General features: G+C 43.2%; 1 protein-coding gene across 18 annotated transcripts in view; it reads left to right on the top strand.

Annotated features, from left to right (window-relative positions):
- The window catches only part of LOC121872040 (cubilin-like), a 205,740-nt gene that overhangs the window by 99,578 nt on the left and 86,456 nt on the right, over positions 1-19,706 (top strand). For 10 of the 18 annotated variants that reach the window (XM_042374705.1, XM_042374695.1, XM_042374707.1 and 7 more), the window contains exon 1: positions 15,198-15,252. The exons of 1 other annotated variant lie outside the window; for it this stretch is intronic. In XM_042374705.1, coding sequence (XP_042230639.1) covers positions 15,213-15,252 — 40 coding nt within the window. In that variant the 5' untranslated portion in view covers positions 15,198-15,212. Of the gene's footprint in view, positions 1-12,238; positions 12,306-15,197; positions 15,253-19,706 lie in introns of those variants that run through there. 7 more of the 18 variants (XM_042374701.1, XM_042374702.1, XM_042374698.1 and 4 more) reach the window with 1 other exon arrangement.

The raw sequence follows: 19,706 nt of genomic DNA, 5'->3' as shown, positions 1-19,706 counted from the left end.
GTGTATCAGTGTATCAGAGTGTATCAGGGTGTATCAGGGTGTATCAGTGTATCAGGGTGTAGCAGTGTATCAGGGTGTATCAGTGTATCAGGGTGTAGCAGTGTATCAGAGTGTAGCAGTGTATCAGGGTGTATCGGTGTATCAGGTGTGTAGCAGTGTATCAGAGTGTAGCAGTGTATCAGGGTGTATCGGTGTATCAGGGTGTAGCAGTGTATCAGAGTGTAGCAGTGTATCAGGGTGTATCAGTGTATCAGGGTGTAGCAGTGTATCAGGGTGTCAGTGTATCAGGGTGTAGCAGTGTATCAGGGTGTAGCAGTGTATCAGGTGTAGCAGTGTATCAGGGTGTATCAGTGTATCGGGTGTATCAGTGTATCAGGGTGTAGCAGTGTATCAGGGTGTAGCAGTGTATCAGGGTGTATCAGTGTATCAGGGTGTAGCAGTGTATCAGGTGTAGCAGTATCAGTGTATCAAGGGTGTATCAGGGTGTATCAGTGTATCAGTGTATCAGGGTGTATCAGTGTATATCAGGGTGTAGCAGTGTATCAGGGTGTAGCAGTGTATCAGGGTGTAGCAGCAGTGTATCAGGGTGTATCAGTGTATCAGGGTGTATCAGTGTATCAGTGTATCAGGGTGTATCAGGGTGTATCAGTGTATCAGGGTGTATCAGTGTATCAGTGTATCAGGGTGTATCAGGGTATCAGTGTATCAGGGTGTATCAGGGTGTATCAGTGTATCAGATGTACAGGGTGTATCAGTGTATCAGTGTATCAGGGTGTATCAGTGTATCAGTGTATCAGGGTGTATCAGTGTATCAGTGTGTATCAGTGTATCAGGGTGTAGCAGTGTATCAGTGTATCAGGGTGCATCAGTGTATCAGGGTGTATCAGTGTATCAGGGTGTAGCAGTGTATCAGTGTATCAGGGTGTATCCAGGGATTAATCAGTGTATCAGTGTATCAGGGTGTATCAGGGTGTATCAGTGTATCAGTGTATCAGGGTGTATCAGTGTATCAGTGTATCAGGGTGTATCAGGGTGTATCAGTGTATCAGTGTATCAGGGTGTATCAGGGTGTATCAGTATGGTATCAGGGTGTATCAGTGTATCAGTGTATCAGGGTGTATCAGTGTATCAGTGTATCAGGTTGTATCAGTGTATCAGTGTGTATCAGTGTATCAGGGTGTAGCAGTGCATCAGTGTATCAGGGTGCATCAGTGTATCAGGGTACAGTGTATCAGGGTATCAGTGTATCAGGTGTAGCAGTGTATCAGTGTATCAGGGTATCAGGGTGTATCAGTGTATCAGTGTATCAGTGTATCAGGGTGTATCAGCAGGGTGTATCAGTATCAGGGTGTATCGGTGTATCAGGGTGTAGCAGTGTATCAGGTGTAGCAGTGTATCAGTGTAGCAGTGTATCAGGGTGTATCAGTGTATCAGGGTGTATCAGTGTATCAGTGTATCAGGGTGTATCAGGGTGTATCAGTGTATCGTGGTGTATCAGTGTATCAGGGTATCAGTATCAGGGTGTATCAGTGTATCAGGGTGTATCAGTGTATCAGGGTGTATCAGTGTATCAGTGTATCAGGGTGTATCAGGGTGTATCAGTGTATCAGTGTGTATCAGTGTATCAGGGTATCAGTGTATCAGGGTGTATCAGTGTATCAGTGTATCGGGTGTATCAGGGTGTATCAGTGTATCAGGGTGTATCAGTGTATCAGGGTGTATCAGTGTATCAGTGTATCAGGGTGTATCAGGGTGTATCAGTGTATCAGTGTGTATCAGTGTATCAGTGTATCAGTGTATCAGGGTGTATCAGTGTATCGCGTATCAGTGTATCAGGGTGCATCAGTGTATCAGGTGTATCAGTGTATCAGGGTGTATCAGGTGTATCAGGGTGTATCAGTATCAGGTGTATCAGTATCAGTGTATCAGGGTGTAGCAGTGTATCAGTGTGTATCAGTGTATCAGTGTGTATCAGTGTATCAGAGTGTATCAGGGTGTATCAGTGTATCAGGGTGTATCAGGGTGTATCAGTGTATCAGTGTGTATCAGGGTGTATCAGTGTATCAGTGTATCAGAGTGTATCAGGGTATCAGTGTATCAGGGTGTATCAGTGTATAGAGTAGCAGTGTATCAGAGTGTATCAAAGTGTATCAGGGTAAATAAAGGTATCAGTGCATCAGTGTATCAGGGCATCAGTGTATCAGGGTGTATCAGTGTATCAGGGTGTATCAAAGTGTATCAGGTGTATCAGTGTATCAGAGTGTATCAGGGTGTATCAGGGTGTATCAGGGTGTATCAGTGTGTATCAGGGTATCAGGGTGTATCAGGGTGTATCAGTGTATCAGGGTGTATCAACGTGTATCAGGGTGTATCAAAGTGTATCAGGGTGTATCAGCCAACCTATCGTTAGGAGTTGTGGACGTGGTGTTATATTTTACGTGAGGATGTGCCGAGTGAAGACCATTTGTTGTGTAATTTTATGTGTTGTACTCTCCCATTACTCACTCGCCACCACTACCGTCACTCTTCTCCACTACTACTACTACTTCCCCTGCCACCACCACCAATCCTCCTCCTCCCCTGTCACTACCGACCTCCTCCCGATCACCACAAACCTTCCTCCTCCCCCGCCATCCCTCCAGTAGTATTAGGCAGTAAAGGTCTGGCCGTGGCTGCCTGGACGCCACACGGCCACTTTCGCTCATAATTTGTCAATAAAGTGGCCAAAGACTGAGGTGTCGTCGGCGGGTGTATTTTCCCACTGAGCCAGATGCCTGATAATACTGTTGAATAATTTTATGGTTTGGTTAGGTTAGGTTAGGTTAGATTAGGTTAGGTTAGGTTATTAGGTTAAGTTTGGTTTCTCTAGGTGAGGTCAGATCTCTCTCGTATTTCGTCAGTCTTTTCCCATCCATCATTATTATCTGTTTCTATATGTATTCTGGCTCTCTAAATACAATAATAATAATAATAATAATAATAATAATAATAATAATAAACCAGTTGCAGTGGTCGTGTTCGTAAGCAAGTGTCCAACATTGACCACCTTGCTTGCCTGCCTCGCGGAGATTCATCTGGACGATTTACTTGTCTTCCTTCTGGTCGTATTTTGTTAAGTGTGTGTGTGTGTGTGTGTTCAGACATACTAACTTAAACACACACACACACACGTACGTACGTTAGGCCTATCTACCGCTCATTGGCTCCACAACAACACAAAGCTCTACTCATATTGAAACTGAAGTACCACACGACACACCAAACTTTGTGAGAAATGTACAAAAGTTTTTTATTTGTTTTGTAAGTACGTGTGTGTGTGTGTGTGTGTGTGTGTGTGTGTGTGTGTGTGTGTCAAAGGGGAAGTTGTCCCTCACCCTGGGCTGGCGTGATGAAGCGAGGTTGGCGCCAGAATTATAGCCCCATCATATGTTGTCGGGAAAATATAGCCAGCGATAAGGTAAGGCTAAAAGATAGTGTCTCGTATATTGTTGCCAAGGACCGTCAGTCATGAGATCCCAGCCAAATTATCGCTAAATACCATCCATCATAAGTTCCCAGCCAAATTATAACAAACTGCTGTCTTTCATATGTCCTCGCCAAATTATAATGACAATACTCCGCCAAAGTATTATGAGTGCTGTTTATCGTCGCCAAAGTATCGCTAGTTATAAGTCACCGCAAAAATTACAAAAAATACCCTAATTATATCTCGGTACGTCAAAGTTTGTAAGTAATGTTCCAGTAAATTGACAATCTATTCCCATCCTCGAGAAAATATGAAATAGTATAAATAAGCTGCGAAGGGGAATCAAAGTAAATCTATGGACTTCTCGAAAATATAAGTACTTTAAGTAATCTCAAAAAATATATATACTGTAGTTTATATTTTACTTTCGCGAGAATATAACCCATGAAAGTCATTAACGAAACCATTGTAAAAGAAGTCAGTTATGTAAATTTCCTAATTATGACGTAATATATATCAGCACAAAAATCAGTGTACGTTAACGCCAGAATAATTCGTTATATATCATCGCGAACTGAAAATAATTCCTTGTTTCTCAGCGTAAAAATAATTGTTTTGGCAGCTCCTAAATTATGCTTTGTACATCATCGCCAAAAATAATACACATCATCGCGAAAATGAACCCACAGCCGTAACTTGTCACCGCGAAAATATCATCACAATTTTTTTGCGAGCGCGAAAATGAATACAGCGTCTGAGTGGTGAAATAATTGTTTGTGTTGCAGCGAAAATTAATTTACGTAAACTGGGGACGGGATACTGTGTGAGAGGGAGAGATGGTGAGAGAGACAGTAATTATCTCTCTCCAGTGGTGTTGTTGAGAGAGAGAGAGACAGTAATTATTTATCTCTCTCATTAGTATGTGTGATGTAGGTTGAGAGATCTAGGTAAACACACCATCAATTCTCTCAAATTATTCGCAGACATGAGAGAGACTGCACTCAACCTAACTAAACCTAACCTAACCTAACCCACTTTCCCAACCATAAAGCTAGGTACCCATTCACAACTGGGTTAACTAAGGGTGCCCCGGGTGTAAACGAGTGACCCTCAGGATAGTTATGTATAGATGGTGTGTATATCCAGTATACTGACCAATAATATACATGGTGGTGTATGTATAGGGATCTGGTATACACTATACAGTATATTGAGTCTTATTTTTTTTTTTAATTTGCCGTCATATATAACAAGTATATAATGTGGTGGTATAGCTATAGTGATTGTCAAACATATGTGGTGTATAACCAGTAAACTAACCTATCATAATGTACAAGTGATCGTGGGCCCTTCGTGCCCGGTTCGCCGTCCGGTTGACAGAGTACAGCAAGCGTAAATAAAATGGTTAATTAATGCCTTCCTAAAGAAACTATCGACATAGGACCAGGTTTGTTCCACTCTACGATTCTTTTGCGATTTTTCCACCAAGTTTGATGAAAAACGATTGTGCCGTTTAGGCTGCCCAGAACAGACAGACACACAGCTAGTCCTATAGTATATTAGATACATATTTAGCCGTTTATCCTCAATAACATGCAAATTATAATGGACTCGTAATAAAATATTTCATGTATAATTTTCAAATATTCTATAGTATTAAGAGTAATGTGTATGTTTAATGCCGTGTAATACATTTTATACACAACATCAAACGGGTATTTATCCCATAAGAATAACGAGTCAGCGACAGTCAGAATTTATTTAAAAACATCAATCCAAAAGTCTAACATAATATTAACAAAGTCGTCGAGAAAAAATACCAAAATTTTTATATATAACAAATTTTAATTACTAAACTATAAGTGACTCGGCCATATAAGTGTGTAGGTAAGGTAGAGTCTCAATGCAGTTTTGTGGCCATTTTTTTCAAACTCCATAACTCTAATTCAGTTTAAGTCAACCAGATAAGATATAAACACTCTTATTAAACCTTGAAGCCTGGAGGAGGAGTAACCTTACGCGCCTCTCTACCATCCTGTGGTGTTTAACATGAGGCAGCAACACACAGCAGAAGCCACCAATGTCATTTACCCATCAGTTCCTAACCTTTGATAGTTTAGCTAAAGCTTCACTCAACCTCTCGGTGTCTCCCTAAAACAATGCAGCGCTCGGATGTACCAAGCTACCTGCCTTGAATGTTTGACTGTAGACAGATAGATATATAGATAGATAGATATGATAGAAGAATGCACAGTAACTATCAACTATTGTATATGCAGTAAGAATGCACAGTATCTCGCAACTATCGTATATAAGAATGCACGGTAACTAGCGAGTATCGTATATAAGAATGCACGAGCGACTATCGTATATAAGAATGCACAGAAACTAGCGACTATCGTATATAAGAATGCACGAGCGACTATCGTACATAAGAATGCACAGTAACTAGCGAGTATCGTATATAAGAATGCACGAGCGACTATCGTATATAAGAATGACTAGCGACTATCGTTAGTATCGTGGCCTCGTCGTCATTGGTGGTAAAGGACTACAAACTTAATATCCGGTGGACGTAAATATAACACAGGAAGACCTTCGACCCTGGCCCCTTGTGTGACGGATGTGTGGGCCCTTTCTGCCTTATTTTGTGGCTGTGTGGGCCCTTTCTGCCTTATTTTGTGACTGTGTGGGCCCTTTCTGCCGTATTTTGTGGCTGTGTGGGCCCTTATTTTGTGGCTGTGTGGGCCCTTTCTGCCTTATTTTGTGGCTGTGTGGGCCCTTTCTGCCGTATTTTGTGGCTGTGTGGGCCCTTTCTGCCTTATTTTGTGACTGTGTGACCTTTCTGCCTCACCTGATGACATAACCTTTTTTACTTTAGTATTCTCACCAGATAAACACTAAAGAACCTCCCATGACGTCACTATTTGACCTATGACTTCACTTCATAACCTATGACGTCATTACACCTGTGACTTCATTACATAACCTCCTATGTCCTCACTACATGACCTCCTTTGACCTTTCTCTTCCCACCCTGTGACCTGGCGTGACCTTTCCGTGTGGTGGTGGTGCGGCAGTGAGAGAGTAGTGAAAAATATTGGCTACACAACATCCTCTTTAGGGACATGTATTGTGTTGTATGTTGTAGATGTGTGTGTTGTATGATGTTGTATTTGTACCTGTGTGTGTGTTGTTTGTTGTTCATGTATGTGTTGTATGATGTATGTTGTATAATGTTATATGTTGTATGTTATATATGTGGTGTATGGTGTCGTATATGTTATGAGAGATAATCTTATTGTGAAGATAGAGTTGACAGTAGGAGGGATTGCAAAATGGTGTAGTCGCGTGTATCAATAATTATATGGTCTTGAGGAACAACCAATTGACCTTTAGTTATACTGTACGTCACATTAGTTATTATGGGAGGAGGAGGAAGGGTATACACTAGGTTCACACTGTAGATCTGTATAAAAGATGTTCTCACTAAACTAAATCCAGTCACCTAAGCACCACAAATCAAGGAAGGTTCGCTCTACTGTCAACCTCGGGGGATGATTTCAGGACCGGAGCCACTTTACCAATCACTTGCCAGCAGAAATTTCACCCCAGAGGATATTGTAAATTGTGCACATGACTGTCTCTGGTCACTGTGTGTGTTATCCGTTTTCTGGCAGGGATGTTTCGGTCTTGGCGGGAGGTATAGTGACTTTCTGTCAGACCAAAGCTGCACAGGCCAGAGATACAGCACACATATAGCAGTAACCAGTGGACGCTCAAGGCATAGACCTACTGTACCCAGGACGCGACGCCATAATGAAACTAGATAAAGATATGTTAATTCGTAACGACTTTCTCCTCCTCCCCTTATCCCCCCTTATTTCTCCCCCCTTATTCCTCCCCCTTATTCCTCCCCCCTTAGTCCCCTCCTTCCCTCTAGAAATGAACGCCTGAGGGACCACCTAACTCCCACCAGAAAAGCTATATATCTTTAGAACTGAGCTCCTCGCCCCACTACCCTCCCTCATCAGCCACCGAGTCCCCCGTCAGACAAGGCTTCTCTTGTTGACTTATCCGCGACCCTCTCCGCCTGGTCTAAATTACTCTACGCGAGGGGAGACCCGGAACAGGGCAAAGATCCAGGAATACCAATAGGTGACGTACAGGAGGAGCAAGAGGAGGCTTTCAGGGTCGGCTTTTCAGAATCCACCTGGAGTAGTAAGAGTCTTGCTGTGTTACCTTGGGGCTGCTGGATGTCATTGGTTATTGATGTGTGCCTCAGGTGACAGTAAAGGGTAGTAGAAGTTCGCTGGTTGGTGGTGTTGGTCAGCCAGTTAGTTATAGGTGAGTCTGGGAGTTATAGATGATGATGTTTTGGTTGTAGGAGTCGCCGAGTAGTTGTTGTGTCATTTGGATTGACATTATAAGTATTGTTTTTAGTCAACCACTGAAAAATCTACCACCGTTTTCAGTCTTTTCATTTTGTTATTTATATTAAACTTATTTATATACGTCTATTAAACAACTTTTACGAGAGAAATGATGTTTACAGTAGTCATTGCTTTACTGTCCATGTAGCGATCACTTGTATGCCTGGGTAGTTTACAGAAGCATACACGGGAAGCCATAGAAGGTCGGCGTATTCCTTAGGAAAACTTCGATTTTTTTGCGATGGCTTCTTTGGTAACTGCGATGTCCCGAACGAACTTCAAAGGGTCCCTGGGCTTGTGTGGGAGGTTGTGGTGTTTCTGGATGTCCGGGGAGGGTGGTAGGAGGTCCGGGGAGTGGTAGGAGGCATGGGAGGGTGGTAAGAGGTCTAGGAGGGTGATAGGAGGTCTGGGAGGGTGGTAGGAGGTCCGGATATGGTAGGCTGTCTAGTGCCTGTGTCGACAGACAATAACTTACCCATGACACAACCCTAACACACTATTAGCTTAGCTAACCCATTGCAAGGCGGTCAGTCCGCCTCCTAAATGTCTTGAATTTCCGAACTATAACTTTCTTCCTCCACCTTTAATCTTATTTCACCCTCTCTTTCTCTACAAAATAAAGTCCAGGAGGTTGGTAGGAGGTCTGGGTGAAGTAGAAAGATGCCATTGTCGTCTTTGGAGGCTTTTCGTAGCCTCTGTGTGGTTTAGAATGGCAGTAAGGTCGCCCCTGAAAGACTGTGATGGTCATGGATGATGTTGAAGATGGAGGACCGTCTCTGTATGATTATAGTGCTTATGGATGATTTACTAAGGTTGTTGGATCGCCTGCGGATGATTGTGACGCTCCTGGATGATTCAGAAAGTGATCGTCGAGTCGCATGTGGATGATTGTGACGCTCCTGGATGATTCAGAAAGTGGTAGTGTCGCATGTGGATGATTGAGGCTCTTCCGGATGATTCAGAAAAGTGGTAGGATCGCCTGTGGATGATCATGATAGTCACATATGGAAAATTGTACCCCCCAGGATGATTTAGGGATAATTAAGTGCCATTGAATCAAAAATATTTACTTTAAGTGGCCCTGTGGCTCTGGCTCTACGGTTTATTCGTCTCGGCTCACTATGATAATTGAGATCATCTGAAAATCCCCCTCCTCCACTTTATTTCACCTGAAGATTATCCACCCAAACGCTATCTGGAGGGGTTAGGTTAAGTTAGGGTTGGGAAAGGTAGGTTAGATAAAGTTAGGTTAGGTTAACGTTTAGGGTTAGGTTAGGAGGGGCGAATCGTCAGGTGGTCCAATATTTTTGTCAATTATTTCCGAAACACTGAACATTACGTGTCATCTGGTGGGTATCTGGAGTAGGAATATTTCATACACCTGTTGTATATAACTTAAAATAGTCAAGTATGCGTGTATGTAAGAATTAAATCATGTATGTTGGATGTATGGCTGTAGGACATATCTACACGGAAATCGATGTATATTACAATACTGTTTATTATGTATGATTGCAAATATTGTCTGTATACATTCTACTGAATCATACTTTTTTATGGAAGTCGTGATACAAAGTCAATTTATTCCACAGGCAGAGTAAATCATTTAGATTTTTTTTATTGCGAAATTGTTCAGTAAACTTATGGCGAAGTGAACACGTTATAACAAAAACTTCATCCGGTATTTCATCATATAACTGTACAGCCGTAACGTTGGTCAACTCAACTTACTGTTTACCATTGTTAGTTTACCTACACTGTCTTGATACATTGTTTGTATACCCTTATTGTCTATGTACATTATATACCCGCACTGGCGAGCTTCATTGTATACCTGCATTGTCAATATACATGCCGAATTAAAGATAAATTTTATGAAGATTGAATATTTGTCTCTGTCTGTCTGTCTAAATCTCGATCTAATCTCTGTCCTCTTATGTATCTGTGGTGGTGATGGTGCGTGACAGTACAGTAGCTGCCTCTAGTGGTGATATCTACAACTTGCTATGGACAAGGCACTTACAAGGCGAGCCGACGGTAACCATAAAACAATATTTACTGCTCGCGGGACGATGCCACACACATAAACGCACAGGATTTACATTATGTAGTCAAGACTTCTCGAGGGGGAACAGTCGTTGATGCGTGAGCGTTGATGTGTTGTGAGCGTTGATGTGTTGTGAGCGTTGATGTGTTGTTGTGAGCGTTGATGTGTTGTTGTGAGCGTTGATGTGTTGTTGTGAGCGTTGATGTGTTGTTGTGAGCGTTGATGTGTGTTGTGAGCGTTGATGTGTTGTTGTGAGCGTTGATGTGTTGTGAGCGTTGATGTGTTGTGAGCGTTGATGCAAGTTGTGAGCGTTGTTGTATTGTTGTGTTCATGTAAGCGTTGATGTACTGTACACGTTTCTCTTCACAAGATTGCCTCAGTAATTGACTCTTCAAAAATGCAAGCAAATCCCAACTCTGTTTATTTCATATCAAAATAATGCCCCCCCTCTCTCCCTGCCTCCCTCCCTGGTATATGGCAACAAGTCGAGGCGTGAGTATCATGAGAAATATTCGTTATTGATATGGAGGGAAATAATGTAGAGATAAAGCGCCGTTGTGTGTTGGTTTTATTTATTTTTACTGTTTCTTTCGTTTGGTGAGAGGTCAGTGGACGACTAGCGGGGGTGTGGAGTACTGTACCTTACACCCTCCTAGTTCTACACCCTCGCCTCACACTACACTACACTCTTACCTCGTCAGTACCTAGTGGGTGTAACATTTGGCCTCGTCATTTATATTTGTTGTTATTATAAGCATCTTCTTCCCAACACTGAGGGTTATATTATTGTCCTCACTTAGTGCGTTGGGTCTTGTGAGATACCACTTGAGGTCTCGTCTTCCACTTAGTGCGTTGGGTCTTTCCTCGGCTTGAGTATAACATATAAAGACCTCTTATTAGTGTACGATCCACCTTCCTTACCTTATAATCACAATATACAGGTAACATGTTTACAGGTGTCATTATCAAACGCCATCAAAGCTTAAAGGTTTTAATTCATAAAACACTTACCTAGTTACCCGGCAGTTATTTTTTTACAACTTTCAACACACACACACCAGCCTCAGTGGGAATAACACTTAGATGGTTATAAGTTCTTAAGTGTCATAATAAAAGTAGTTCTTCGACTTATTGGATGACAGCTGAATGACAGTTAATTTCCCGTAAGATGTGTTCCCGCCAACCTCGCTGTCTGCGCGCCATCCTGTATTTGTTTATCCGGTTTCCACCGTCATTACAGCTGATTTATTTCCGCCAAAAATTCGTCCCCTGACTGTCAGAAGTATTATATTAGACTTTTATTTTTTTTTATTTTTTTTTTTAGTTCTGATAATGCTGGAGGTATATAGGGGTTGGAGTTATTGTAGGTGAGGAAGTGTGTGGTACGGGTGAGGGAGTGTGTTGTAGGAGTGAGGGAGTGTGTTGTAGGAGTGAGGGAGTGTGTGGTAGGGGTGAGGGAGTGTGTGGTAGGGGTGAGGGAGTGTGTAGTAGGAGTGAGGGAAATATGTGGTAGGGGTGAGGGAGTGTGTGGTAGGAGTGAGGGAGTGTGTGGTAGGGGTGAGGGAGTGTGTGGTAGGAGTGAGGGAGTGTGTGGTAGGAGTGAGGGAATGTGTGGTAGGGGTGAGGGAATGTCTGCTAGGGGCGAGGAAGTGTCTGCTAGGGGGTGTCTTACGGTATATAGGTCCTCGATTGCATTCATGCGGTATATAGCGTTTTGTAGTGCATTTTTACGGCATATACTGAATGTCCTAGAGTGCATTCTTACGCTACGTACTGCATGTCCTAGAGTGCATTCTTACGCTACGTACTCCATGTCCTAGAGTGCATTTTTACGGCATTTAAACCCTAGAGTGCATTCCTAAGCCGTTAAGTGTATTTTTTCAGATTCATTTTCAGAATATGCTGAGGTTGTGTGAGGTAAATGACTTTAGAGAGTTAATTCTTTCCATATGTATATAAATTGGTGATTTATCTGCATATTGTTGCCATTTAAATTTCGCGTCATGAATCCTCGCCATAGGGAAGGAAAAAAAAAGCCCTCACTCGACAAATAATTTACCTGACCAAAAACAAAAGCCTGTCGCGTCCACAAACATACTTTTATATACCACTTTTGTTTAGGGAGAGACACCAGCGAATACTGTTTGTGTGGGTTTTTTTTTGTATGACATGTAAATAATTGCTGGGTGTTTTTTTTTTTTGTTTTTTTTTACTATAATGTGGCATTGTTGTTTGCCATTGATTGTTTTGATTGTCATTGTTTAAAAGTTGATTGTTTTTTTTTTCCGACAGGTGAGAGGAGCGGCAGGCAGGGGTGGTGGGTGCTGGGAGGCTATTGAACTCTAGTAAAGGTTAACAGGTCAGTTTCTCTCTCTCTCTCTCTCTCTCTCTCTCTCTCTCTCTCATATAGACATCTACACCTTCTCTTCTACATACCGACATCTGTACCCCCACACATTTGCTTCTTCTCTTCCAACATTCAACATCTCTTACCATACATTATTCCTCTTCCTCATTCATCTTCTATCTCTCTATCTCCTTTATTCTATCTATCGTAATATTTTTTGCCATCTTCACTCGATTTTATTAATTGTTATATTTAATTAACTTTTTTTTCTATTTGTTTAATTGGATTATACCAACCAGTGTTTGCCAATTTATGACCAAAATCGTTGGGACAGGATTAAAAAGTATTGAAAATTTCACCAAACTCTGTGTGACAGCCGGGAGAGTTGTTATTATGTTGGAGTGACACCACGACCATCATGTTGTGTTGAGGCCCATGTTGTGGTGACGTTGTTGTTGTTATTATTATTATTATTATTATTATTATTATTATTATTATTATTATTATTATTATTATTATTATTATTGTGTTTTATTATTATTATTATTATTATTATTATTATTTTTATTTTAATGTATTTTTATTTTATTTAATTATTATTATTATTATTATTATTACTACTTGTTGTTGTTTCCTAAAACCTGAACACAATTGCCTTTGAAGAAGAAAAAACTAAGATTAGTCTTTATTGGGGAGATTACCTTTGATTTGGGAAGCTGCCTGTGATTGGTCATAGAGCAGAATGATTGGAAGCTTATAACATTAATTAGAGATTGAAGTCCTCTAAAAAATCAAAGGATTACTCTCTCTCTCTCTCTCTCTCTCAATTCATTATCTTCCGTATTAAAATAAGCCAGTGAGGATATTGGACGGCCGCTAGCAGGTAATTCTCTTTTGAAAACCCTTTAAGCTCCTCCAATTCGCCGTTCCCATTTTAATTATATACCTGTACAAGTTTTATTTTTTGAGGGTCTGCTTTAAGTTAGCCCACCTACCTGCCTCCTACCTTGCCCCTACCTGCCTCATACTTGCCCCTACCTGCCCCTACCTGCCTCTTACCTGCCTCATACTTGCCCCCTACCTGTCTCATACCTGCCTTCTACCTGCCCCTTACCTGCCTTCTACCTGCCCCTTACTTGCCCCCTACCTGCCTTATACCTGCCCCTTACTTGTCTCCCTACCTTCCCCTTACCTGCCCCCTACCTGCCTCATACTTGCCCCTTACCTGCCTCGTACTTGCCCCTTACCTGCCTGTACCTGCTTTCTACCTACCCCCTACCTACCCCCTACTTACCCCTTACCTACCCCTTACCTACCCCTTACCTGCCAGATAGATATTTTAAGGTGTGAAGGTGTTATATTTTCTCCTGTTGTAGTTCTATGCTGTTTCTGATATAATGAGTTGTATGTTGTTATATTTTATGGGTTGTATTTAATTGTGGTATAATTTTTTATTACCTTTTTAATACGTTATATTATTCTGAGGTTTGTGTTTGTTTGTTATGGTGACGTAACTTATAATGGAGGGTAGAGTTCACCAGTTCTAAACCAATCACAAGTAGAGTTCACCAGTTCTAAACCAATCACAAGTAGCGTTCACCAGTTCTAAACCAATCACAAGTGCGTTCATCAGCTCTAAACCCAATCTGGCGATCGGTTTCTAAACCAATCACAAGTAGAGTTCACCAGTTCTAAACCAATCACAAGTAGAGTTCACCAGTTCTAAACCAATCACAAGTAGCGTTCACCAGTTCTAAACCAATCACAAGTGCGTTCATCAGCTCTAAACCCAATCACAAGTGGCGTTCACTATCACCCAATCACAAGCAACATTAACTAACTATAAACCAATCTCAAGCAGCGTTAACCAGCCCAATCTCAAGCAACATTCACCAGCTATAAACCCCGAGGCCAGCTATAAACCCTGAGGCCAGCTATAAACCCTGAGGCCAGCTATAAGCAGGCCAGCTATAAGCCCGAGGCCAGCTAAGCGAGGCCAGCTAAACCCTGAGGCCAGCTATAAGCCTGAGGCCCAATCTCAAGCAACATTCACCAGCTATAAACCCCGAGGCCAGCTATAAACCCTGAGGCCAGCTATAAACCCTGAGGCCAGCTATAAACCCCGAGGGCCAGCTATAAACCCTGAGGCCAGCTATAAACCCTGAGGCCAGCTATAAACCCTGAGGCCAGCTATAAACCCCGAGGCCAGCTATAAACCCTGAGGCCAGCTATATAGGAACAAAGAGTCTTGTGTACGTCATTGGTGAAGGAGACAAGGGTCACCCCGAGGCCAGATGATCCATTGTTTACTAATGATATATATTACCTGGTGGGTGACGTGTCGACTCAGGGAGCATCTTGGCGTGTTTTCGTCCGCACTCAGAAAATAATGATGTGTTGTGTTGGTGATGTGTTTGTTGTGTTGATGTGTTTGTTGTGTCGTTGTGTTGATGTGTTTGTTGTGTTGTTAATGTGTTTGTTGTGTTGGTGATGTGTTTGTTGTGTTGATGTCTTTGTTGTTGTGTTGGTGATGTGTTTGTTGTGTTGATGTGTTTGTTGTGTCGTTGTGTTGATGTGTTTGTTGTGTTGTTAATGTGTTTATTACATAAGTATTTCATGGTGTTAACTCTGGATGTTGACTTTGTGCTCAAGGGGTTAAGTCATCGTATTCAAGGGGTTAAATCATCGTACTAAAGGGGTTAATACACCACAGTGGGGTTGTAGATTATTGTGACAGTAACCCCCAATATATGGACTCAACTTGACCCAACCAGGAAGTAGTAAGTAACATAATGACCTTGTGTGAGGGGCAGGTAGTTTGAGTGGCACTGTGACCTTGTTTACCTGGCTGGCACTTCCGTTACTCCCTCGACGTAGAGCGTAACTTAACACCTGAACTGTCATTGGTCGGTGAAACTGATGACGTCACCCCCCATCTATGACGTCATCGTAAATATATGTAAGACTATTTCCGTGTTACTGTTTTCATGTTGTAGTTGTTACTATTGATCTAACCAGAGAGAGAGAAAGAAAATGAAAGGAAAATAGCGGATCAAAGAGGGTAAACTCAGGTAGACCGGAAAGTCATCGTATTCAAGGGGTCAAGTCATCGTATTCAAGGGGTCAAGTCATCGTATTCAAGGGGTCAAGTCATCGTATTCAAGGGGTCAAGTCATCGTATTCAAGGGGTCAAGTCATCGTATTCAAGGGGTTAAGAGGAAGAGCGAAGAATGGATCGAAGTAAAACGTAAGATGAAGGAGGAGGAGGAGGAAGAGAAAGGAGAAAAAAAAGAAAGTCAAAAGAAGAGAAAGAAGAAATGTCGAAAGAAGAATAATAAAGTGAGAAGAAGAGAAGAAGTCGACAGAAGAAAAATCGAAAGAAGATGAATAAAGTAAGAAGTCGAAAGAAGATGATAAAAGAAAAGAGAAAAATAATAAAATAGAAAATTAGAGAAAACAATAAATGGCTACAGTTGAAAACGCTGAAATCTTATCGGGTACAGCTGTCAACGCTCAGAGCTTATTGGTTACAGCTGTCAACGCTAAAAGGTTATTGGCTACAGCTGTCAATGCTAAGAGCTTATTGGCTACAGTTGTCAACGCTCAGAACTTATTGGTTACAGCTGTCAACGCTAAAAGGTTTTTGGCTACAGCTGTCAACGCTAAAAGGTTATTGGCTACAGCTGTCAATGCTAAGAGCTTATTGGTTACAGCTGTCAACGCTCAGAGCTTATTGGTTACAGCTGTCAGCGCTAAAAGGTTATTGGCTACAGCTGTCAATGCTAAGAGCTTATTGGCTACAGCTGTCAACGCTCAGAGCTTATTGGTTACAGCTGTCAGCGCTAAAAGGTTATTGGCTACAGCTGTCAACGCTAAGAGCTTATTGGCTACAGTTGTCAACGCTCAGAACTTATTGGTTACAGCTGTCAACGCTAAAAGGTTATTGGCTACAGCTGTCAACGCTAAAAGGTTATTGGCTACAGCTGTCAATGCTAAGAGCTTATTGGCTACAGTTGTCAACGCTCAGAGCTTATTGGCTACAGCTGTCAACGCTAAAAGGTTATTGGCTACAGCTGTCAGTGCTAAGAGCTTATTGGCTACAGTTGTCAACGCTCAGAGCTTATTGGCTACAGCTGTCAACGCGAAGAGCTTATTGGCTACAGCTGTCAACGCTTCCATATGTTTGTTTACGGCAGCAGGTAAGGTAAACAAACACCTGATGGTCGTGCCGGTGTTGACGCTCTCAGGTATTAGCGTACGGGTGACCAATCCTGGGGCAATTTAGCGCGACTGCCACTATTGAACGGCAGGCGTCAGGGTCCAGGGGGTACAGACACCGGCTTTCTAATTGGTCCCCAGTCTGTGAGAACAACGACTGGTGATTGGATGCTTGACTGATGGGATAAAGGCAGTTGGACGGTCGACTGGTTGCACTAAGACACCTAATTGGATGGTCGACTGGTGGGAGATTGACCCTAATTGGACGGTCGACTGGTGGGAGACTGACCCTAATTGGACGGTCGACTGGTGGGAGACTGACCCTAATTGGATGGTCGACTGGTGGGAGATTGACCCTAATTGGACGATCGACTGGTAGGAGACTGACCCTAATTGGACGCTCGACTGGTGGGACCAGATCACAGTTTAGGTCTAAATGGTCAATTAATTAAGTGAGATGGTTCTTCAAGGCTGAGTCTCTCTCTCTCTCTCTCTCTCTCTCTCTCCTCTCCCCCCTTCTTCCCTCACCTCCTTCCTTCCCTCACCCCACCCCTCCTCCACCACCCCTCCTCCCACCCACCCCCACCCCTCCCACCCCTCCTCACCCACCCACCCCCACCCCACCCCCACCCCACCCCTCTCCACACGTGCCTACCCGCTCTGTCCAGGACTCCCCCCCCCCCTCCCCGTGGATAAGTACCTTGATGTAAAATTTGTAAAGGTACAGAATTTTTTGGACAGCATATGTATATAGATTGTGGAAAGAGTGGAAATACTTCTTGTTACTCGCTGGTGCCTGGATTTTATTTTTATTTTTTGGGGGGGAGAGACTTTTGTTTTTTTTATTTTTTTATTTTATTTTTTTTTCTATAACAAGAGGCTGAATTATTGAGTTATTTATAAGGAAATCTTAAAGTATATGGATTAGTTTTCTTGGTGGTGGTGATGGTAGTAGTAGTGGTAGTGGTGGTAGTGTTGGTAGTAGTAGTGGTCGTGGTGGTAGTGTTGGTAGTAGTAGTGGTGGTGGTGGTAGTGGTAGTGGTGATGGTAGTGATGGTAGTGGTGATGGTGGTAGTGTTGGTAGTAGTAGTGGTAGTGGTGGTAGTGGTAATGGTAGTGTTGGTAGTGGTGATGGTGGTAGTGTTGGTAGTAGTGGTAGTGGTGGTAGTGGTACTGCTGCTCCCGCGGTTGGGAAAGTGAACTTAGTGAGGGAGAGTTGAAGGGAGTGGGGGAGAGGTTGTAGATATACTGAGGGAGAGTAGGGTGTGAGGGAGAGATTGTAGGGTGTGAGGGAGAGATTGTAGGGAGTGAGGAAGAGGTAATAGGGAGAGAGGGAGTATGTATATTCCAAGTGAGAGTAAGTGAGAACATGTTCTGTGGTGGTGATAAACAGACAAACGGAAAAGTACTGAACTTCATGACAGAAAGACAAAGACAGGGACAGACAGATACTGAGCTACACGAAAGACAGACAGACAGACTGATAGACAGGTGGGCGAGAAGTGGTCATTTAGAGGCCAATTAAACGACATGGCTGAGGGGGTCGACCACATTAGTGTCCACATTAATTCTCCTTCCAGCACCAAGGAAGGAAGGAAGGAAGGAAGGAAGGAAGGAAGGAAGGAAGGAAGGAAGGAAGGAAGGAAGGAAATGAAGGAAGGTCGTGGAAAAAGAAAGAAAGGAATGACGGGAGGGATGGAAGGGCGGAATGAAAGAAAAGGAATGGAAAGAAGGAATGAGTAAGGAACGGACTGACAGAGAGGAATAAAAAGATCGGGAGGGAAAGGAAGAGAGGAAAAGTGGATGAACAAAGAAGTAGATTGGAGGGAAGGAAGGGGGAGGGAGAGATGATGTTTAGGAAGTGGGAAAGAAGAAAGAGAGAGGGAAGGAAGATAACTGGAGAGAGTAAGAGAGAAAACGAGAGAGAGAGAGAGAGAGAGAGAGAGAGAGAGAGAGAGAGAGAGAGAGAGAGAGAGAGAGTTACACAGAGAAAGCGACGGGAGAGTGGATGGTAAGGTCGATAAGAGTGTATTGTGTAACTGTTGAGGTGTATAAGGGGGTGTGGGAGGGGTGTAGTGGCGTTCCTTAATGGTGTAGTGTTGTATGGTGTTGGCAGGTGTAGTGGCGTGGTGATAGTGTGCTGTACCTGTGTTAGTGTGCTGATTGGTTGATTATGCTGTCTGGCTGATTGTTTGAGCTAATGTGATTGGGTAATTAATGTAGGTTGTGTTAATTAGATTAGGATTATATATGTATACGTATGGAGGAGGAGGAGGAAGGGGGAGGAGGAGGAAGGAGAGGAAGAGGAGGGAGGTATTGTTTGGATGCTCCTATGGGTGGCTGGGCGACCCTTACTCACTCACGTCCAGGGAATTATTGATAGCCAGCAGGAGGGGGGAGGGGCATGGGCTCATATAGACTTATGAGTACCAAGGTTCCTGGGCTCTAAGGTTCCTGGGCTCTAAGGTTCCTGGGGGTTCCTAGGCTCCTGACACACTGCTGTTGATTTCATTAACATTGTTGATGTGTGGAGGTAAGACTTAACCAGTATAGTGAAGTGTTTGTAATTATCTTTTTGGCTGAATAATAAATTTGAGATTAGTTTACGTTTTGGTTGAGAAATGTAGTTGATTTTATTTTACAGTGGTGTAGAACAGAGGGAGTGATCCAGATTGTGACTCTCTCTCTCTCTCTCTCTCTCTCTCTCTCTCTCTCTCTCTCTCTCTCTCTCTCTCTCTCTCTCTCTCTCTCTCTCTCTCTCTCTCTCTCTCCTTTCTTTACACTTACCTAACCTCCCATCTCCCCCACACATCCCTCACACCCCTCTCTCTCACACATTCCCCTCCTGCCTCATGCTCCCTCCCCACATACCTCGCACTCCTCACACCGGCTCCTTCCCACCTCTCTCACATCCCCTCCTCCCCACACCCTCCTCCCCACACCCCTCCTCCCCCACACCCCTCCTCCCCACCCCTCCTCCCCACACCCCTCCTCCCCACACCCCTCCTCCCCACACCCCTCCTCCCGGCCTCCCCACACACCCCCCCTTCCCCCTCACACCCCTCCCCTCCACACAACCCCTCCCCTCACTGCCCCTCCCCCTCACACACCTCCTCCCCTCACACACCCCTTCCCCCTCACACACCCCTCCCCGCCCCTCCCCCTCACACGCCTCCCTCCCTCACACACACCCCT

Source organism: Homarus americanus, unplaced genomic scaffold (genome assembly GCF_018991925.1).
Source record: "Homarus americanus isolate GMGI-L3 unplaced genomic scaffold, GMGI_Hamer_2.0 scaffold51476, whole genome shotgun sequence".
Lineage (NCBI taxonomy): Eukaryota > Metazoa > Arthropoda > Malacostraca > Decapoda > Nephropidae > Homarus > Homarus americanus.
Note: the sequence above shows the minus strand (reverse complement) of the source record. Positions and strands in the feature narration are given on the sequence as shown.